The sequence below is a fragment of the Protomyctophum bolini genome (assembly GCF_963924005.1).
Source record: "Protomyctophum bolini genome assembly, chromosome: 7".
NCBI lineage: Eukaryota > Metazoa > Chordata > Actinopteri > Myctophiformes > Myctophidae > Protomyctophum > Protomyctophum bolini.
The window spans coordinates 15,834,519-15,858,426 of record NC_137868.1 but is presented as its reverse complement, the minus strand read 5'-3'; the positions used below and the strand labels follow the sequence as shown (position 1 = coordinate 15,858,426).

At 46.1% G+C, this 23,908-nt stretch overlaps 1 protein-coding gene across 3 annotated transcripts in view; it reads right to left on the bottom strand.

The window, feature by feature from the left end:
* LOC308317843 (forkhead box protein O6-like) overlaps window positions 1–17,991 on the bottom strand; it is a 49,221-nt gene extending 31,230 nt beyond the window's left edge. For all 3 annotated transcript variants that reach the window (XR_013964303.1, XR_013964304.1, XM_080767143.1), the window contains exon 1: window positions 16,720–17,991. Coding sequence is in view for 1 of the 3 variants with exons in the window: in XM_080767143.1 (XP_080623269.1) it covers window positions 16,720–17,220 (501 nt within the window). In the remaining 2 variants the exon portion in view is untranslated. The remainder of the gene's footprint in view (window positions 1–16,719) is intronic.
* Between the last annotated feature and the right edge of the window lie 5,917 nt (window positions 17,992–23,908).

The following is a 23,908-nucleotide window of genomic DNA, read 5'->3' as shown; positions in this document are numbered from 1 at the left end:
CTGACATTTTTATCAGATCATCTATTTCTGCTTTTTCGTGCATCAACTCTTTCAACATGGACACGATTATGACAAAAATATGATGTCAAATAATTGCGATTAGACGTGTATGTAATAATTGTGACAACCCTAAGTGCCAGGTCCTGGATGAGCGTCCATCGATCATTTGAAAGGATTTGAGAAAACAACGTTGCTAAGCTGCCTGGGGGGGGGGTGTAGTAAAGATCTTGCGTCACAGCACACCGTCCAATCACAGCACACCATCACAGCACACCGTCCAATCACAGCACAACATCACAGCACACCGTCCAATCATGACTGCTATAATTTAAGCCATTCGTATTTCGTATACTCTCTCAGAGTTAAATGAACACTCAGGATTTCACTGTGTATGCCTTATGTAATAGCCAGGGTGTGTGTGTGTGTGTGTGTGTGTGTGTGTGTGTGTGTGTGTGTGTGTGTGTGTGTGCGTGTGTGTGTACGCATGCATGTGTGTGCGCGTGCATGTGTGCGTGTTCCCGAAATACCACTCCCCCCACAACCACACAGCACACGTCTATGCAGCCCTCACCCCATTTACCCATTTTGCACTAATTGAGGGATCTTTTTTCGGAAGCGGTTATTGCGCGCACGCATTTAATTATTTATTTTGACGGGAAGCAATCTGGCGGCGAGCAAAGTGAATTTGTGTGTGTGTGTGTGTGTGTGTGTGTGTGTGCGCGCGTGCACGCACGTGCATGTGCTCGGTGCAAATGAAAAGACTCAGAGCAAGGTTAGGACAGTGTAGCGCTTTTTGGATAATGTTCTTAAAGGACCACTTCACCACATTTCAACCAATCTTCATATAATTGGTCCTCACTAATGTTCATGATAAAATACCACACACATTTTTGGTGTGTCTCATAGGAGGGCTGTGGGATGTTCAGAAACACATCTTCCAGTGACTTCATCGATGGGGAAGCCAAGCTAATAGGCTTTCTATTCATGAAAAGTTCCAATGTGAACTCGAACCCATCGTTAAAAGAAAATCTGCCTAATGATAATGCCACTGGAGGACAGGTTTCTGAACTGCCCACAGCCCTCCTATGATTTTCCCCTTTTTGGGGGGTAATTTATCATGAACAGTAGTGAGGACCAATTATATGAAGATAGGTAGTAAAGTAGTGAAGTGGCCCTTTAAAGACGACAGGACTGGGGCGCTCCAGTAGTCCTGTCTTCTTATACTGCATCTAAATCAGTGGTTCTCTGCCAAGGACGCCCAAATTCATGTTTGGCTGCAGACCCCCCCATCTGGAAGTGTTGTGTGCCAGGCAGGCAGGGACCCCCAGGGAATATTTGTGTAGTAAACATTTTTTCACTATTCTTCGAGATTGTTTCAGAATTATTCGCATAATAATAACACATCTAAAAAGCCCACATCGTGTCTCACAGCGCGTTGTCAGACGCAGTATGACAACGTGCTATTTTCGAATATCTTAAGTATAACATTCGTTTTGTTTCGGACGAATATCGGAGCGAATTTCAGAGGACCTCACTTTTATTCAATCACGTTTGCACACTGCCACCGAATATCTCTTCCGTATAAAGTGTTTTCGGCCCGGGTTGGATTTTCCGCAGCTGTCTAGCGGGGTCTAGTGGGGTGTATATGGTGCCAGGCTACAGTGATAGCATACTACTTTCCAATCCGCAAAACGCACCAGTGTGCAACCACCTTAAACTGGTCCTCATTTTCCTCAGCAACCCCCTTGAATACTCTCAAGGACCCTGCACTTTGAGAACCCTTTATCTACTGGAAATAAATGGAGGGAAAAAGAAGACTGTACTGTAGGTATGTCAGACTTTGTATTATGTTATTTCATAACCTTACTGTATACCCTGACATCTTGAATAAACAAAATTGTGAAGGAAAAAAAGGCTTTGCATGTATGAAATGTGAAATTTCCTGTGCATTGTTTGCTGTGTGTGTGTGTGTGTGTGTGTGTGTGTGTGTGTGTGTGTGTGTGTGTGTGTGTGTGTGTGTGTGTGTGTGTGTGCGCGCGCGTGTGTATATGGCTTTCTGAGTGCAGTGGGAGTGCACTAATGGACGCACACTTGAGTTGAAGTGTGCAGAGTAGCTGAAGTGCAGCCAAGTCTGGTTTCCAGTCCTGCTTGGAAGCCCTAATCCACTCTCTTACTGTCCTGCTCTCTCTCCCTCTCTCTCTCTCTCTCTCTCTCTCTCGCTTTCCATCCTCGCTCTTTCCCCTCCTTATCTTTCTGTCATCCCCTCTCTATCAATTTAATATCTCTCCTCCCTATCCACCAGTAATTCATTGCCCCCCCGGTCTACCCGCTGTCTCTCTATTAAATCTCTTTTTTTTTACCCTTTTTTCCCAGAATGTACACTGACCACCCACTGTCCCTGTTCTCTTACTGACACCATGACCCCCCCCCCTCCCTCACCTCCACCCACTGTCCCTGTTCTCTCACTGACCCCCCCCCTCCCTCACCTCCACCCACTGTCCCTGTTCTCTCACTGACACCATCACCCCGCCCCCTCCCTGACATCCACCCGCTGTGCGACGGACACAATGCGGTGAGAGAGGACTACATGCAGCCAGTCTTGACCTTTCGTCAGGCTGTCAGCGCCCGAGGCGCCTCGAATGAGACATTAAAGAGAATGGCCGAGCGTTATCAGAGGGCACACGCATTAATAGCAGATAATAGCAACAAGTAGCCGATCTAGCACTAGATCACAATTTGCAGACTGGCCATTTACGGCATGCGGCACTGTTGTACGAGAGCGTGTAAATCAGGCTTTTGGCAGGGGAGATGCATGCACACGCCATGTGTATAGGCTCTGTCGAGGTGTAACACAGACCTCTTAACCTCTCACAGGTTCGCCCCTAAGGACCCCAAAGGAAGAGTAAAATTATTGTTAAATATCTGCATTACTTAGTTTACAAGAATTCTACACAATTAGAGAATGTAGAATAATTGTTATTTTGATCATTTGCCTATATTGTCTAGGCTATGGTACCACATCAATACAACATGGAATCGTGGACAAAATATTCCAAGTGTTGGGCTAAGTCTGTGGCTCAAATGCCGGATAAATAATGGACCTCGGCATGACAAGGGTTGAAAACCACTGTCCTTATAAGCTGTCGTGTGTGTGTGTGTGTGTGTGCGTGCGCGCGCGGGTGTGGCTTCCCTGGCCTTGGCTGAGACTGCCAGGTCCTGTTGACAATCGATGCGTCATGGCCGACGACCCACCGCTTGGAACAGTGGAGAGCCGAGCAGACGATGATGCATCAGACGCGGTGCGGAGCAGAGCGACGCCTCCGAGAGGGCCAGATGTTGGACCAGACGACACACATACAGCTGGCCTTCACTGACAGATTCACTTCTCTGTCTCTGTCTCTTTAAACTCTCTCTCTCTTTCTTCCACTCTCTGCGGCACGTGTGTGTGTGCCTGATGCACGTGTGTGTGTGCGTGGCGTGCATGTGTGTGTGTGTGGCCATCAGTCTACTCCAGTCAATCAATGAGCAGAGACAATTCCCAGAGTGACATTTACAGAGAATAAAGGGAGCCATTTATCACTTTAGTTTTGGGATAATAAAAGAACGACTGAATGAGCCACAGTGAGAGAGAGAGAGAGAGAGAGAGAGAGAGAGAGAGAGAGAGAGAGAGAGAGAGAGAGAGAGAGAGAGAGAGAGAGAGAGAGAGAGAGAGAGAGAGAAAGGGGGGAGATGAAAAGGGGATTTCAAAAGCACATGAAAGGAGCAGGAGAAATGAGTGAGGGAATAGATAAATGAGTGATAAAAGGATACTTTGTGGAGAGGACTGAGTGTGAAATAGAACAAGTGAGGAGAAGAGGGAAGGCAGGGGAGTGACTGACAGTAAGAGAGAGACAGAGAGAGAGAGAGAGAGAGAGAGAGAGAGAGAGAGAAGGGATGAGAGAGAAGGCTAGAAAGAAAAGGCCTGGGGTGCAGACAAGGGGAAAAAAGACAGAAAGACAGAGAGGGGATAGAAAAAGGCTCTCTGCGCCGGGAGTAAACAAGGGAGAGAGAGAAAGACAGACAGAGAGAGACACGTAGAGAGAGAGAGAGAGAGAGAGAGAGAGAGAGAGAGAGAGAGAGAGAGAGACACGTAGAGAGCGAGAGAGATGGAGAAAAAAAGGCAGGAGCAAGGCTCCACAAGAGACAGCGGGAGAAAAACAGAAGGTGGGGGTGGAGGGGGCAGGTTGGTGGACGACAGTGAGAGACACAGAGAGAGCGAGGCAGGCGTGCCAGGTTCACTCAGGGCTACTCTCAGACTCCAGAGTGGAGGCCTCACACGGTCGGAATACTAAACACCCACGGCCGCGTGGCCTGACCCACATTCACGCCGCCGACATACAAATCCAGTTTGGGGGGCCATGAAGCGCCCGCCGCACCCACCGCCGCCACGAACGGGAGCAAGAAGGCCCAGCTGGTCTCTCGGTATACAGTCAGAGTCACCTCACCACAAACCCTACTACAACCCCATCGCCCCGCCCCCGTGTTGCCCCCCCCTAGCTGTATCTCTCCCAGCCTGAAGACATATGCTTGGCTCTCACGCGGATTTGTTCACACGTGCATGCGTCATTTGGCGCTTGTAAAACCAACGAGAGACTACGATCCGTAGGTATGTACACAATGCGTGTGCACTGATGATCGCACACCTAAGCACTGTGACACGACACACACCCCCCTCTCCTCCCCCAACACACATACATACAGAAATAGCCAATCAAGCTTTGTGAGCCACGTCGTCAGCGTGTAGTGCAATGTGACACTGTTTACTGTGAATCGGGCACCATCCATCCATCTATCCTCCCACACGCAGCGAGCAGGCACACGGGAGGTGGGTTTCTACCCTTTCAGCTCGGTAGGTATAGGTGCTGCCTCACCTCCAGACCAGGCTGCTACCCTGACGTGACCTCCACAGAGGCACCATCCATCAGCCATGGGCGGGCGAGCGGTTCAGGTGGCTAATGCCACCGGGCATTCGCATAACAAGCACCCCCCGCCCCCCTCCAACATAACTCACCCTTTCTTTTCCGATGTCCTAGTCTCTCCTTCTCTCTCATCCACACACTCTCTCTCTCTCTCCATCTCTCTCTCTCACCGCCCTCCTCCCCATTGCATTTCCCTGCTCCCTCTCTCTGTCTCTAGGCAGCCATTCCCATCAGTCAACAATAACTACGTTCCCACTGCGGGATGCGGCTCTGATCTCGTGTCCGGCCCCGTCCCTCCGCTGACCCCTGGTGGGCCCGGGGGCCGCAATGGGCTGAAGCATGGATGGATGCATGGATGGATGGATGGATGGATGGGGGTCTCAGGTAAACTGATAGACAGACAGACCTTACACACAAGCGCACATGCGCACACGCCGGCTCGCTCTCTCTGCCCGTCTCTCTCTGCCTTCCCTCCAACCTCCATCCTTTTGGTCTTTCTTGACAGGACGTGTGATGGACAGGGCCAGAGAGCGAGTGTGAGGCGTGGCACGTGGCTGCCAGAAATGCTCCAGAGACGAAGCATTGTGAAATACGCCGTTTAGCCCGGCATACATCATCCGCACGCATGTGCACACACACACACACACACACACACGCACACACACACACACACACTCACACACACACACACACACACACACACACGCACGCACGCAAGCACAAACAATGGAACACATGCAAAATCAGACATGTGAATACACTCTCAAATACACTCAGAGAACAATACATGCATATGCGCACACACCCACTTGTGCACATTCACACACGCACGCGCACACAGGGGCATAGCCATCAATCCCCTGCATACAGGAAGAGATATCCGACGAGGAGAAAAATTGAATTAGGAAATATGGCCACCATGATTTGTGGGAAGGGAGGTATTTTCTTCCTTTTTTTTCTACTTCTTCTTCTTCTGTGGGCCGGAGAGAAATACGACTTTGCGTGCACTCCATCTTGGCACGAGCAAAGAGGGAGAAGCGTCTGGCATTGTTTATCTAAAAACACACCCTCTCACGTACGTAACAATGGCTTTGGTTTGAAATATTCATATACATGTATGACAAGATCAGGCCCATTATGTGACACTCTCTGTGGGGCTCCAGTGGAGCCATGGGGAACGACAAAGGATTCAATGGAGAGCCATCAGTCAACGTAAATTATGAAGACAAGATACATTACATAAGCCTATAGATGGGCATAAAGAGGAGTATTATGACAGTGCTGATATCAATCACGCGAGCCGGCGCCTTCCGTAGTGTCATTTCTATGATAATCCGCTACGAGCTATTCCGAGGATACAAGACCATTATAATATGTCACCGGGCCTATAACCAAGCAAAACACATTAGACAATGCGCAGTATATATCATAACACATGATATGGCGCTAATCTTTTAGATGGATCTTCAGGGTTACAAATGGTATAGTGGTGAGGTCCACACTTGCAGTGGCGTTTAACTGCGCATGCATTTTCACCGTACAACGGACGACATATTTAAAGGGTTTTGAAGCCCCCACTTTCACCCCCCCCCCCCCGCCCCCAGGTGGAGTGACTATCACTATAAAATTATGTAGAGTTTGTGGAATTAAAGTACAACCCATCTGGTGATGTCACTTCACCTACTTTCATTATTCATTCAAGAAAGAGAATTTGCAATTTATCACCTGAAACATCGGCTCAAAAGACACTCGTTTGCTTAAGTATTGTTTAGTTAGTATTATCGTCTATTATTCAAAACAACTGCACCCTGCAGCAGATAATGCCTCACAGAATGTGTTTGAGACGTGTTTCTAATGGCTTTAACCACAGTAAAACCCTATTGACTGCATGGCTTTCTTTTCCATCTAGACCAAAAATCCAAAAATAGTCACTCTAAAAGCTCACGCCGCCTTGTGAGCTTGTAAATCGGCTATTTTCGCCGAATGTTTTCCTATTAAGACATGCCCAGAAAGTTCCTGAATAGTAGAGTTCATGTGGTTAAGCTGGAATGCATGCAATGCTAAAATAAAGAACACAATAGGACGTTCCGCAATAAGAACAACAACGGCTGAACAGCACATTTGGCCTCCATCAAATCAGGAATATATGAGGCGCGTCTTTAAGTACAAACGAAAATAGCGTGCTGATGGCGTGCCGCGGCTGTTAAGGTAATACGCTAATGCAGGGAGGCGAGGCTAGCCTGGGGCAGTCCTCTCACTGTGGCATAGGGTGAGTATGGAAGACAAAGCAGAGCACAGTGGAGCGGAGCGACTGTCCCTGGAGTAGGAGAGGGAGGGAGGGAGGAGGAGAGAGAAAGAGCGCACGAGAGCAAGGGTGCAACAGTTCAATTATGAAGGAATATCGATAAATAATTTACTAAAATAAACGATTAATGATCGTTCCATATTTTGGGCATGTCAATATAAGCGTTTTGCTTAAAGTGGTTGATCGATTCGTTGTTGTTTAATATAAAAATCCCACTCGCGTCATCATACATCATGACATTCCGTGCTCAGCCAATCAAATCATCACATTCCGTGGTACACAGCACAGACACACAAAGCTGGGCATAGGCCCTCAAAGAAATAACACGGTTCTCAATTATTTGATTAATCGAAAAACGAATCGATAGAATAATCGAGAAATGAAATCGTTGCGGTACTAAACGAGAGGAAATGACAGAAGAGAGGGATGGGGAGAGATGGAGAGAGAGAGACGAGGATGAGAGAGGAGAGAGAGAGAGAGAGAGAGGCAGGCGACCCAGCATGACTACTGCCTGCCTGAGTGGAGCAGGCTGCCTGCAATTAAGGTGGAATCAGGGAGAAATCTGCGCTGCCTTGATAATGAGCCTCGTCTGAATTATTAACGAGAGCTGTTCCCCCAGGACCCCAGCTCCCGCTGAGCCCATCAGCCCCCCCCCCCCCCCCCCACACACACACACACACACACACATGCACGCGCGCACATACATACATACTGTATATGCACACACAAATGCCCACCCCACAAACACACCGATAGACACACACACACACACACATAAGCAGGGCAGATACTGTTGTACTTATGTCTCCATTGACAGATACACACAGCATGGGCGATACACACATAATTCAATAAATTCATATACTTAAGTTGTGCGTGATGCACGCATGCATGCACGCACACAGACACACACACACACACACACACACACACGTGTGTGTGCACTGCATGCACAGAGGTGGACCATTTTAACCCTCTGAAAGCTCACTTATTAAATTTAGACACCTACTGCAACTCTGCAAGTGAATCCAACAATCCTTTCACACACAAGTGGACGTTTGACTGTGCCAACAGGATAGCACTTCATCCGCTGTCATAATATAGCAGACTCCGACAGGCTTTTCATACATATCAAAATAGACTTCTTTAGCGTAGTGCCTGAATGAATTCATCGCCAATGTCAAACATTTTCTCTTCGAGAGATATCTCTAAAAGTGTAAAGTGCCTCCATTCAACCTTTATTACTAGTGGAACACTCCTGGGCTAGGGCTTAAAACACATGGTTATCCTTTGTATGAATGAATGAACGAGGTTAGGTATATTTCTGTTGGGGTGGGATTGAGTTTATTTACTTCTACATAATCAATTGGACTGTCATTACGCTTTGTCATTAACAATGTCATTGCTGTAATTGTTTTGCTCCTGTTTTAGTTTTTTGATTATTTTTTGTTTTGTTTTTTCTCTTTCCTCTTTTTCGTTTTCACCTCCTTTCATTATTTTGTACATTACATATGAAAATCAATTTGTCTTAACAATATAAATGGAATACCGATGTATAACAATCATGAACTCTGCCATTAGGAGTGAACGGACTGAGGCCTGACTCACACCTTTACAACAGACTGATGTATGCTTGTTGTATGAGATGCAAGCTCGCAATGCATTTCCAATGGTTTGACACAACATTTAGTCGACGAACAGTTTTCGTCATAGTTTTAGTCGCTGAAAAAAACACTACATAGAATACTTTAAGTTCCTATTTACCAGTGGTGGAAAAAGTACTCAAATGTTTAACTTTTTAAGTATAAGTATCAATACTGCAAAATACTGCAAAGTACAAAAGTATTTTATAAAAACTAAATGTACTTAAAATACCAAAAGTAAAAGTACTCATTATGCAGAATGTCTTATTTCAAGTTTTCAAATGTATAATATTAATAATCTTTTGAAAATAGCAGATCTATAGGCTCACAAATGAGCTTGTAGGCCTAGATGTGCCATTTTCAAATAGCCGAAATGTACAGGTCTGAAGTGGTTAATGTATGTTTTGTAATAATATTCAAAATCTACAAAGTAACTAGTAACTAAAGTTTTCAAATAAGGAGTAGAAGTAAAAGTATTTGGAAATTGGAATTACTCAAGTAAAGTACAAATACTGTACCTCACAATTATTGTACAGTACTTAAGTAAATGTACTTAGTTACTTTCCACCACTGCTTTTTACTGGTACATGTGTCATCACAATGAAAACCCATTTTCCATGGTTTGAAAGAAAATGCCATTTCACATTATTATTGTTTTGAATTCATGTTGCCAAGTATATTTGGGGCCCACTTGCGATATCGCACAGGTTTGGAATCACTGTTCCAAATGGATCCAAAATGCATTTCCTGTTGCAGTGTTGGTGAATATCAGTAGAAACAAGGAATAAACTTGGACCCAAGCTGTTCCCTAGCAACGCAATTACACTGACAAGGTATATTATGAAGACGTTAAAAAGCATCGTCCTTCTGAGACGCCAGCCATTTATCGGTCCACTGGTCATTTGTTACGCATTACCCCGCCTTACACACACAATACCAAATGAACATTTCCCTTGCGGAGATGAAAGCTATTATTTTTGAGGGGTTTTGTACGTTTGTGGAATAATGTTGTTAACTCAGCATAACCTCCCCATTCACTCCAAGGAGCATTCGTTGCTATTGCAATCCAATCCTCTTTAACAAAACTTCAAAACAAGGCCTTGTTGTGAATGAGGTAAGTAGTGAATCCAAAAGCCTGTTATTAGACGGAAGAAAGTACTTAAGTCACGGGGGTGAACCACATCCTAGTTTTTATTGCTGTTGATATGGCATCACTGGAGGCCAGCTGAGAGGGGGACTCTGGGAATCCAAGTGGCGCTTTATTGGAATGAGGGCATTGTGCGTGTATGTCAGTAACTCACTGCGTTCAACAGCGCTGCCTAAGATAGACTCCTACAAAGGAAGACCCCTCTCTGTCCCCCTCTTCTTTACCCTCCCATGTGTTTGGTAAATGGTTTCCTGGGAAATAAACAAAGATGTGTTCAGTGGATCTGGCACTAGTGTAACGCTGGAACCCTCCCCCGTCGCATTCTTCCCCCCCCCCCCCGACACAAAACTCATAAAGCCCCAGGGGAAAAACCCAACAAGTTTAGTCCGCACAGTTGTTGTTTTTTTTTGTCACCAAAAATCCATGGGCACTTCCAAATCGATGCCACACCTCCCCGGAGAGCCAATCCTCAAGAAAGTCTGGTTGCAAAATAATCGGACAAGCGGAAAAAAAAGAGCACAATAGACAGTAACTTTTGCCCAAAGTAGTACCCCCTCCTCTCCCAAAAATGGCTCACCCCACCCGAGAACAGAGTGTTCCTCCATGGGTGGTTTGTGGAGACATGGTGGAGTGTACGCACGCGAGTTTGTGTGTGTGTGTGTGTGTGTGTGTGTGTGTGTGTGTGTGTGTGGTGTGTCTGCCTGACTCGAGTGAGTGAGCCAGAGGGAATAGTGGAAACTGTCACCCTAATTTTAGTGACAGTGCAATGCAAAAAGAATGAGAATTTCACTCCGCTGTGACTCTTCTGGGATTTTTTCTTTTCTCTTTTTTTTTTCTTCTTTTAGGGAAAACAGCAGAAGACTACTCAATATTCTGAGAAATGTCACCAAACGGCCGGAAAAGCCAGAGTCATGAGGTAATTGGTTCGGTAAGAGATGTTTCAACTGGCTCAACTGTAGTTAATCGTAAACGTAACATTCAAATCAGTTCGAATCCTCATCCCCTGGTGTTTGCCTCCTGAGAGACCTAACGATGGAGAGGGGGGACAGGGGGAGACAGGGGGGTTGATGTTCTGGGGGATCCTGCATTGTTATCCTATTATCTTCCAGATAATTGGAGATATGAGATTTCGTTGGGAGATAAGGAGAGGCGTGCTGCTTAAGGCAACTCTAGATCACTGGCAGGAGACTCTGCTCAAGCTCAAAATCCTGCCGCCACAGCTCCCTGGAGGAAGGCTCTTCACCTCAATTGGCCCTCGCGCCAAGAAACCACGAGACAGAAAGAATGCATAGAATGCAATGCGAACGTATGGGCTGACAGGCAGAGAGCAGAGAGACGGAGCTGAGAGGAGAACAGAGCGAGAAAATAGATGAGAGATAGTGTGGTTGTCTGCTAGATGGGAGTGATAAGAGTCAGGCGAAGTCACATCAAAGCCGAAATTATATTGTTTTTTCTCATTTACCGTCTCCTGATCACTGTCTACCCATATTTGAATGCGCGCCCATGCTTTGGGGTAATTTGCATGTACATTAATCATTTTCCTGAGAAATGAACTGCCACGGCTGCCTGTAGGCTGCCGTGGGAGAGGCGGCGACAAACAGGCTTTCTTGGCACCGGAGACCCGGCTCAACCTGAATATACAGTATATCGCCTGAACCTAACCCAAGTGGCGATGTACAGGCTGATTTATACTTGGCTATGCGCCGTGTCGTGCAACCGGAAATAGCAGATCTACAAGCTCACACCGCGTTGCATCGCGCCACGTTGTGAGCTTGTAGATCAGCTATTTTCAGTGCGCGACACGGCGCACAACCAAGTATAAATCAGGCATTAGGTGCTCATAATCAGCTGCCATAAATCTGTTCGGCGCCCATCATATGCTTTCATTTTGGGAAATATCTGCGTGTGTGTGTGTGCGAGTCTGTGCGTCTGTCTCTATCTCTCAAATTACTTGGCTTCCTCGAGCCAAGACTGAGGATAAAATATGAATCAGCTGAAGTCTAGGATAGTTTCCAGCTCCCTAGATCCACAGTTCCACACCCACCCACTGTCAGGCAACGCACACATGCGCGTGCGTGTGTGTGTGTGTGTGTGTGTGTGTGTGTGTGTGTGCACATACACATGCATGTGTGCGGTGCACATGTGCGCACACACACGCCCAAATGCACAAACAGATACCAACACACACGCAGGCACACCACACACATACACAAGCACGTATAGACAGACACACGAGCGCATTCCTACACACGCTTAAAGTTTCAAGTCTCTCTCCCGCTCTGTGCTAAGCTTCTGTCAAACACTCTCTCCGCCATGCATTTGACATCCGTATCCCTCGTATTTGCCAAGTGTCTCTCTCCTCTGCAGCTGCTGGAGCCCGTGCATACTGACAGCATTATGAGACTCTGTCTGTCTCTTTACCTATAAATCAATTAGATGAAGTGATAGGATCCAGCCCCGGCTATAAAGTCTACTGACTGTGGAGACAGGGGTTATGTTCCTTTGCAGAAGATAAGACTATAAACCTAGACCTAGCACTGAAACATATCCTCCTGTCTCCTTCTCCTCCCTTTCCCACTTTGCTCACACACACACACACACCTCCGCTGTCTTTTAGCGTCTGTCTTGGTCATAGCTCTCCATTTCTCCTTTTTGAATCGCTCTGAAGTTCTGTCAACAAGAGGAACCTTCCTGAGTCCTGACCCTTTGGCCTGCTGGCCCTGTGCAGAGCACAACCTAAAGACACATTATAAATAACGGCCCAGTCACTTTGGGTTAGATCATCTGACCGACTCACTGGCACTCGTGTGGACCTGCCTGGCCTGCCACACAATCCCTGGCGTCTGACCGCCTCGAGCCCTGACAGAGGCACTGCAGAGACAGAGACACACAGAGATACTCGCAATGTGTGAAATGCACACATACGCATGCTGAAACACCACAGTACACCTGATATCAGAAACACACAAACACACGGTCACCAGATTGCTTTCACACTTTCAGGGGTCCGTTAACACCTTACAGATACATTTGTAATGCGCGCACACACACATCAACAAACACACACACGCACACACACACACACACACACACACACACACACAATTGATTAATCTCTGGCATTTTTCATGTACGCAAGCCACAACTATCCATGTTGACAGTCACATAATACAACAACCCCTGCCCCATAACAAAGGCGTTCCCTGAGCGTCCTTGAAGTAAATGAAGTTGCTAGCGCCTACAGGCCATTCCCCATGCCGAGGCCCCTTAAAACCCCACCATTAGAAGCATTATGGAGTCAAGAGCTAGACTGCGCACCATTCTCTGCAGTGACATGCTGTCAGACCAATCACTGGGCCCAAACACACACGCCTATAGAAGTAGACAGCCCCTCCCATGTGCTAGCCCCCACAAAGATGAGCGTGCACTCGCACACACACACAGACACACACAGACACACACACACACACACACACACACACACACACACACACACACACAACCACTACCCACCCTGTCGCTTTGTTGCAATTGACATGTGCTGCTCCCACGCATGCAGGCTTATACTCTATATTTCTCTCTCTCTCTCTCTCATACACACACACAAATATGCAGGTGGCTGCTCTAGTGCATGCTGCACGCTCAAATATAATTGCCTATACATCACACAAACAGGCAAAGCTACCAAATTAATCGCTAACTTAAATTCAAGATCCTACGCATTCATGGTGAAGAGCTGCAGGTTTTCAGTGCACTGGGAAATGAACCCCATGAGAAGACTTTGCAAGTAATCTGTGCTTTAAAGCAGTAAAATCCTGAGTGTAAAAGTGTGTGTACAAATGGACCCTGGATTCTAGTACTGGACAGACACGCTGTGTCAGAGGGTTCACTGACACAAGACTCCACGCAGACTCCCGCTGGTACGGAGGCGATTAATAAACTATGGCCCAGAATACCGCTGCCTTTCCCAGAAGCCTGGGTCCAGAAGGTATTTACAGGAGTTTATCGGTACCATCTAGGGCTACTGACTGTCTTAACACGGCAGCCTCAAGCTAAATTCGAATCCCTGCCAACAGGAGGGATGGTGGTTTTAATGTGTTAGGGGCAGAATTACTATCCTTGTGCACACAGTGGTGTAGTAGCCTACAGGCCACTTTTGATAAAGCCATCACTGGCTGGTCCTTTTGACCTTAAGACATCCATTTGTCTGTCGGTTTGTGTGTCCAACCATTACATCCATCTCCCTCTCCTCCTACATAATAAACGACCGAATCATACTATCGCATTTCATTTAATTTCATCATCAATGTTGTGTCTTTTATGTTTGTTTGTTTTTTCCCCCTTCCCTCCCTCGATGGGGTTAAGAAAATAAATGAAAGCAGACTCGTCGTTTCATATCAAATGCTTTGCCGGTGCATATTTATATTGATTGAGATGAAAATGTAGCGGGCTGATGCAAGCCATCTTTTCCAAACCACAAAGAGCGTCATCGCTAAATATAATTCCATTATATCATTGTAAAATGACATATATTCTGTTCTGTGTGAGTATCTGGGGTTACGGGTGGCTGGCATGCCTGTAAGGACACAGGGTGTGAACTTGTGGTTAGAGATCAGGCCAGCTGGCGGAACAGAAGTGACCTCGTCCTGCTTGGTTTAAAGGCTGACTATGCCTCAGGCGCACCATGCATACACTGCTTCTATTGATTTCTCTTCAAAACAGACAATATTCAAAAACCTGTCTGGGATGTTTCATTTATTGCATACTTTCATGAAATAATTTGCAAGTTAAATGGTATTATTATCGAGTACAACAAGGGCCGTGTCACAATATGCAAAGCAAAAGATACTTGATGTTTAATCCTGCTCGAAATGGTAGTGAAAGGCCTCATGATCTCTTTAGAACAGCTTGTGTCAGGTCTTCATTAACTATTCAATTTTTGCTAATTTTGAGTGGAGCCAGATGAGTTTACTGTCTGGGTGTGTGAGTTACATGGGGAGGTGCGCGTGCATGCACGCACGCACGCACGCACGCACGCACGCGTATGCGTGCGTACACACACACACACACACACAATCACACACACACACACGCGTGCGACAGGCCGTTGTCTGAACAGTGAACACACATACACTTGCTGTATAGGCACTTCCTGATTGGAAGTGTCAACATGGCTTAACATGTGACTTTTAAGTGTATGTTTACATTACTACTCTGTCTCTGACTGAAACCAGGTCAGCCCTGTTACTGCCTGCTTTAAACGACTTACCTAATCCCCTGTCATTACCTGGAACGGGCCCCACGTCTCGCCTGTGGCCTGAAATAGCCTGGACCTCAGGCTTCCACTGTCAAACCGCTAATTTGCAGTTTCATAAATGCAGACTGGGACACTGGCGCTAAAGATAAAGTGGGCTCATGGCTGAGCGCCTAGGTGGAGGTGCTAGTGCGAGTAGGGGGATAATGAAGTTAAGTCTACCTGTAGACACACCTCAGCAACAGTTAGCTGAAAAGGGACTGGCTTACAGATGCGGTCAGTCAGGTGCTTTTTATTAAGAGGAGGTGGGCTTGTTCAACTAACTCCAGACTCGTGACAGGTTCGCCTTATGCAAAAGGCAATGCAATTGCAACAACAACAGGTGCATATTTGTTGATATTCACAAGTCCCTCAGTAAGATGTAGGGATAAATGTAAAATCTATGCAGAGGCTGAGGCTGCAGAGCTTTCAGTCCTTGAGGACACCATACCATGACCCACAATGTTTTTTGACTATGCACAACACTGTTTTCTGGTGACAGTGGGATGAAAGAATGCTTTTCAGACAGTTGCCATAGAAGCGACAGGCTTGTCAGGTGTAAACCTGACACATGAAGGTTGATTCCCTCCGACAATCATCAGTCACTCATCTCAGACTACTGCAGAGATCAAGGCGAGAGCTGCAGCCTTGCTGATTTTGGTCCCGTTCTGAGATGGTCATAATGAAAAATAATTAGACAAGGGGAGGAGAGGAGAGGCTGATAGCCCCGGGCAGATGTCCAGGAGGTTACACTACACAGGCCTCCCTCACATCAGTGATGGTAGTGGAGTGTGGAGAACCCCCTTATGAATAGCATGCTACAATGTAGAAAGCTGACCTGCAATTGACTTACATCATGGTCCGGAGAGATAAGTAGGAATACTGCATGTGGCTATTTGCATTAACATTTGTCTGTCATCTACTGTACAGACAAAAGGTACAAAAAAGCAAGCAGGAAAGAAAACATGTCGTTTGCTTATATTTTCATGGACATTGGCTTCTTTTGTTTCTCCAGTGCTTGGCCGTCATAAGCAGTATAGAGCTTGGGAGCTGGAGCCTGGGACAAGTAAAGCCATGTCACATGCAGCATGTGTGCTGATACCCTTTTCTGCCACCAATGATCCATTAGAATGACTGACGGCGGTAATGAACTAAGACAAGATAACGCATGGCACCATTCATGCGTAACCGCCGCAGAATCCCACAGTGACACATGTACAATATGAGGGCTGAGGGAAATGTAATGGGCCCACTGAATATGAATGATACTTGGTATTATCACTGGACACGCTGTGTGTGATTAATATGTCAAATTCCTCTTTACACTGACTCGGGTGTGTGATTTATTTTCTTTTTTTTACGCCTCGCCTTACCTTCCATCCAGCCGAGCTGTTACTGTCGCCCTTATCCTTGAAATAGGGCACATAGCGGACCATCCAGTCGTATATCTGTGACAGTGTGAGTCTTTTTTCGGGGGTGCTCTCTATGGCTCGGGTAATGAGATCGGCGTAGGACTGGTTGCCCCACGCGTTCCGCCGCGAGGATTTGGCTTTGCGCAGCTGCCCGGTGACATCGAGCGCCGCGCCAGCCAGGCATGGGTGCGTCGCGCCTGTAGGAGCCGGCGGGGCGCCGGCTGGGTGCTTCAGCTCCCCCGGTGTTCCACCCACTCGTCCCGCTCTGCAGGCGGGGATGTCCTCCGGTTCCACCTTGATGCTGGCCAGCGGAAGACCCCCGCCGCCGACCTCGTGTCCACCGGGGAAATCCTCCGGACAAGGCATCGGCCAGGTGCACGAGCGAGGCCGACTTTGCGGCTCGAAATCCGAATCGATATCAACCTGATGAGCCTCTAATTCGTCGTCCACCATCATCAACATTTGGCTTCAGTATGTGATGGAATAAATCAATTGAAGAAAATGTGAACAATAATCTCCACGATTCCGCGTATTGTGTTCAATATCACTTCGCGTTCAAATCCGTCTCGTGACAGGGATATTAAGCCTACTGTCTGATTCAATAAGTAACAATTCAATGTAGGAGCCGGTGGCTGAGAAGGAGCATGACTGATGCAGGCGAAAATCACAGCCTTGCGTGTAAAGATTTTAGCAGTAATAAAATTAATAGCAGCCTTTCGTCCATTTTACCTGTATGTAGTAAAATGTGCGATGATCGCCCAATTGCTGATGATTTGACAGTCTACATCACCTAGAACCAGACAATCCCAGATGCATGCCAGCGCCAGTCTAGAGGCTGCTCGGTCCGTCTACACAGCAACAGATGATAATTCAGATAAGGAGCATATTTTGCTCTCTGTCGTCGATAAATTCCGCCAGAAGACAACGCGGAGACCGGGGATTCACCAGGGCTGTACAGAGGGCATCATCCAATGAGGCGATAATGCGTGATTACCGTGAATTATTCAATCTTCCTAGTCTGTGCGGATTAAGCCGTGGCAACATGCGACCCAAACTGTCTGCGCGTCTAATGAAGACGCATGTGACGAATTACAAATCGATTCAATTCCAGTCAGCGAGGGAAAAACAGTCCAGTAGTAAGCAATCTCTAATAGTCCACTTTTCACGTTGATGGGGAAAAAAAGAGACTTCTATGATCACTATATCCTTTACTCCTCCCGGACCTCGCACACTCATATGTAGTGTGTCTTTCTCTCTTTCTCACTCGCACATCGCACACATGTTCTCATTTGCTTACAACTCGTTTCGTCGATGTGAACCGATGATGACGCGCGGGCGCTGTAGTGGAGATGCTGCCAATTGGAATGCGCTCATGAAATCAATACTCCCAGAACATGATTACAGAGAGAGAAAGCATCCCTAGACCTCTTTCCCCCCTCTGCATCATATTCATTATATCTAGCCCAGAGAGGATGCAAAATCTAAATCAAAACTCCGAATAACTGTCTGGCGGGGCATATTGGAGCCTCTGCCTTTTTCTGTTATTATCTAGCTCAATTTGCAAACACGTGCATCGATTTATCTCTAGGTCACCGTCGACAATAATTTCTCCGCCATATAATATTACAGCATCCAAATGCCCTCCAGAGACCTCGCTGGTATATCCGTGAGATGGCAGCAGGCTACGTGAGATGCTTCACCTCTGCACAACTCATAGGCTAATTTTCTATTGCGATTAAACAGATTTAGCTCAGATCATGAGCGATTAGGTGACCCCAGATTTTAATCCAGGAGGAGTGAGGTGAAATGAGGTCTTTTCAGAGTCACGCGCCTGGTATTACAATCATATTAGGCTACTCGTATACAATCATCATGGGGGGGGGGGCTTCCAAAATCGAGCGTGCCAAGCGAGCCTCAACGCTGTGCGACCAGGAATCCAGGATGTTACACTGTAGACACACAGCCCTCGTCTGACCCATGTGCGTAATTCTCCAGATTGCTACAGTGACCGACCGAGGGGATTCCGCCCCCGCCCCAGAATGAGGCACGGCCCCCTCTTTCGTCAGGGCTGATAGCTGGGCGGGAGCGTGGGTTCAGGTGGTCTAATACAATTGGCTGCCTGCTATGATCTCTCTGGGTCTATATATAGCATGGCTTATGTTCTGTACAAATCAGGATGATTCAATTGTTCAAATTGTTGCCTTAATCTATATCCAGGGAATGGGATGGTGTGCTGACCTCACATGCACTCTTTTGCAATAATGTCTTACATGACTTTTGGTACAGATAACACCTGGGAGCTGCTAGCCTACAACCATGAAACAATTAGGAGAATAGTCTAGTATTAAGAATAAGTGCCATAGGTCATGCACTCATCAATGGTATAGTTGTTGACATATTTCTCTCTATATCTACATTTCCAAAATGTCTATGGATTCAAAGTTCAAACTAGCAACCCTTCTAATCTGTAACCTATAGACATCCACAGACATAATAAATCATAATCCTTATGATCTACCCTGCCTGGCCAACCTAGTTACTATGATGTAACACTGTGTAACAACCACACAAACAACTAACAGCTCAGTGAGTAATGAGCATGACCTCTTATTTGGGCTCGCTGGTATGACTGCATTCAGTGCATTGCATGTCTGAGAATAGATAACAGCAGAACATAGCATCGTCTCTCCAAACGGTGGGCTACAGCCTATATTCTGTCAGTCTGGGGTTCCAAATAAAGCAACTCATCATGAGGATTTTGGTCACAGATGGTATTGTGGGGTAATACGTCTCAGTTTGAGACTGTCTAGGAGTAATAACACACCCTCATTTCTTCCGAGCGACACATATAGTTCATAACCAGACATACGCACCAAAACAAGCTCTCATGCTGCACAGTGGCTGAGATTGTCTGGTGAACCCCACCCTCTGTGCACGGTGCACACCTACTGAATCTATTTAAAAGTTGCACAACATAGCCTCTGTCTGCACTCAGACATGGGTGATGTTAAGAGTGATGTTGGGAAATTTGTGTCAGAAAATAGCGTATGAATTGAAATGTGGCATGATGTGTCATACTGTGTCATGGAATGACTAAATGCCCAGCATCGTTGGAACCACATGGCTAAACATGCCAGTTTGCTAATAACAATTTTGCTTCTGTCAAAACCGGCCCCATGTGTTTCATTCTATTTACAGTTAAGGCATCAGACACACTTATCCAGAGCTACGTACAAGTGCAAGATCTGAGTAAATGCCATGAAGCCTAGTCAACAAACAGGGTAAATGGTAGAATAAGTATAGAGCGCAAAGAAACTAGTTGGTTTCTTGTTCTTTTCAGTTAGCCCTATATGTGTGGCGAGTACCAAAACAATGCCCAGCTGAAATATTTAGCTCTTCACAGTTCTTTAAAGTCATATAGCTAAAACCAATGCAGGGATTTCCTATCATACTGTTCTTTTGCATTTAGTATGTGTAACTGATATAGTTAAAAACATAGCATAACATAACATAAATCATTGATACACTTGGGGAACTTAGGTGATAATATTATGCTACCCAAGTCTTTCATTTCAGCACATGGCGTTTACAAATAATAATACCCAGTGTCAGTGAGCTTTGGAAGCGTTACAAACATTACATAAGATGTCTCCAAGGCACATAGAGAAAGTAATGCATCATGTCTGTGTAGAGGTGACTTGACCCAATCAAGCAGACTTGTGCAGGACAACCTCTCATGACTAGGTAGAGCCAGAGGAGCAAAAGAGTACACATCACACATAAGCAATGGGAGCGTCAAGAGTCTGGGTGTTCGGGCCTCTCCAGGCAGACTTTGCTACGCTGTCCCCATACCAGACATTCCAAAGGCAGAAGGGCTGGCTTCAGGCTCTCTGTGGCTGATCCCGGAACAGCATGTTCCACACAGCCATGCAGGGATCACTCCCAGCCAGCCACAAGCAAAGGCACAGAGCACCACAGCAACAACAACAAGGCAGAGCTTTGTTCTTGTGAATTTTCATCCTGGAAAAAGCACTGCGGAATGTCATTCACATAACAAAAAGGAATGGCATTTTCCCTCTGCCCTCCCGCCCACTGCTGCTCGCCCAGTCCCCTTTGCCCAACCACTTGTGCCATCCTCCAGCATCCGCACAGTGTTATGCAAGATACACTATGCCACTGTTGAGGGACTGAGGATGGGGCGGAAGCAGGGGAAGCCACAAGGAGACCGTTGGGAGATCGATGGCCGCTCTGGGAAAACGCCTCCACTCTGGTTCTCCTCCTCTCCCAGTTCCACTCCCCTCCAAGCGTCCAACCCACACCACTTTAACGAGCATATGGGCTCCCAATGACACAGGAAGGAGAGGGCCCCGATCCAAGTATCGGGAATGTTCCTGAATAGGCAAGGCCGGATTTCACCCCTCCGTGGCATCAGCCCAGTTTTTTGGGGCCGACTTAAAGACTTCCTGCCCCGGGCAAGAGCCAGCTTATTGTGGCACAGATCTTGGCAACACTTGCACCAAGTATGAACATAATGTTCAGTGGCAACAAAGGCAACTCGTGCCAAGAGTTTTAATTAAGGCTGCACTATGGAATGGAGAGCAAAGCCACGCGCAGGTAACAACTTCTGTGCACGGTTCCAAAGGTATAAACAAAAACGGGTTTAAATAAATCTGCCATGACACATTAATTATACGTACCTGTTAAACACTTAACATAAAAGAGAAAAGTCATTGTGCTTTTTACTGCAGAGATGCAACAAACATACTGTAATTGTATGATAATGAATTATGCTGCTTAGTTTTGACTAGAAATATAAAGGCACAGGTGGACATAGCATTGCAATAGCATTATCCATCATCCAGCAACACACTGCCAGTCAGACGCTGTGTACAATGTGCATAAACTAGTTGTTACATAGCACACCATAGCACTCGCAACATAGCTCTGCTACTCTATAATCACTTTTAATTAGGTTTTTTCTCAACATTTTCTCAATTTTCTAAAATAGCAGTAGATTGTTAATCAGGTATTTAAAATAAAATAGTGCATCTGATGTTGGACAGCAGATAAAAATTATTACACATTATGTATTAATGTATTATATCATTATTGTAACTTGTGAGCATAGGATTAGGGGGAAAAGTTACTATACTGAATTTATCCAAAAAATACCACAAATTGTAAAAGGCCAATCATTTTGATGAACATTGGACCAGTGTCCTCTCCCACATTCAAGGGCTTAGCTGTCTTTGGAGTAGCGGTTCTCTGGTTGTTCTGGTCTCTTAGTTCAAATAAACCAAGCACAATATATCTTGGCCTCAAGCAAAGGGGGTCTACTCTTTGCGCAAGACATTGGTTGGCTTGAACCACAATGTCTAAAGAGGCCTTATGCCAAGACACTGATTAGCCCAGCTCCAACTCTGGCCTCCAAAACAACACAAATAGAAGAGGCAGAATGAGTGTCAATCTCATCACCAAAGAGAAATTAATTCCACCAGTGATTCTCAAACTTTTTAAATTCAAGGACCCCCAGTTTGGTATGCATTATTAGTCCACGGAACCCCATAACTCTGAGAATGTACAAATGCAACAAAATGCACCCTTTATAGATCCATTTGGTTCCAGTTGTACATTCTCACCTTTAAAGGGTATGATGAGGACCCCCTGGAATACCCCCAAGGACCCCAGGACCTCACTCTGAAAACTGTTGCACTATTGAAGTGGAGGAAAGCCAGCAGACTGCCAGTGCATGTGTGCTGGACACACATGAATCCTTGGGCAAGGAGGCATCTGTCTCCTTAATACATAATTTACTTACAGTTGAAACATCATGCTTTAGACCCGAGGGCCAGAAGTCTGCGTTTGCTGGTTTGAACATAAAATATATAAAAAAAAATGTCTACATCAGATAAGATGCTATGATTTACTGTCCACTTGGTGTACTGTGTGACAAAGTGTTCAAAACAATGAAAACTGGACTGAGACCTTATGCACAGTAAAATATTGTCACTTTCGGACATAAGCTACCGTATCTCTATATTTCTGCTTATGTTTTCACCTTTGTAAATGTACACCCCACACCCCACAATAGCGTCATGCAAAAGTAGCCAAAATGGGCCCCCCGCTGACCTAGCTGTCCAGGCACATACACCATATACAGGCTCTAATGCAGCCTGACAGCGCGTTGTGGGTTCAAATCCCGATTCAGACAACCTTCACTGCGTGTCACTCCCCATCTTTCTCAGTTTCCTGTCTGTCCCATAAAAGCCTTTATTTTTAAAATAGCTTCTCTACAAGCTCACAACACATTGAAATTTATTTATTAATTAGATATTTTTGGGGGCTTTTCTGCGTTCGATAGAACATCAATGGCGATAGACAGGAAACGGGGAGAGAGAGTGGGAATGACACGCAGCAAAGGACGTCAGGATGGAGACTCGAGCCCACGAAACGCTGTCAGGCAATGTGGTATGCGCCTGGACCGCTACGCCAACGGGCACCCCACATTGAACGTCTTAAAGTGAAAGTTCAAGTACCAGTCAATTTCTGTTTCTGTTTTATAAATATGCAACCACTAGTGAAAACAAGTATTAACAAAAGCGCGTGACTAAATAACTACGTTGTATCCATTGGAAACACAGGTTATTTCCTGAAGTGTAGGCCTATAAGGGTTTCAGACAACAAACTTTCTAGCCGACAGCGACGATATTGCAGTGGACAGCATACATACATACATACAGTACCTATTCTGAAGGCTGCAGTCATCTCTTCACCTTTCTGCTCCACTGAGCTTGTCCTCGTCAGCCTTGATGTGCAGGTAGGTCAATGAGCAGAGACAGCCACCTGCCCTCTGGTCCTCCCTTCAGACTTTCACACACTCACTGTACATCGCCGTCCTGACTGCAGCCCACCACACCACACAGGGTATTATTAGCAGTGGTGCAAAGTAACTAAGTACATTCACTCAAGTACTGCAATCTTGAGATGATTTTACTTTTACGTTAGCAGTGGTCACTGTAGTGTTATTTAGCAGTGGTCACTGTAGTGTTATTTAGCAGTCATGGTCACTGTTTAGCAGTGGTCACTGTAGTGTTATTTAGCAGTGGTCACTGTAGTGTTATTTAGCAGTGGTCACTGTAGTGTTATTTGC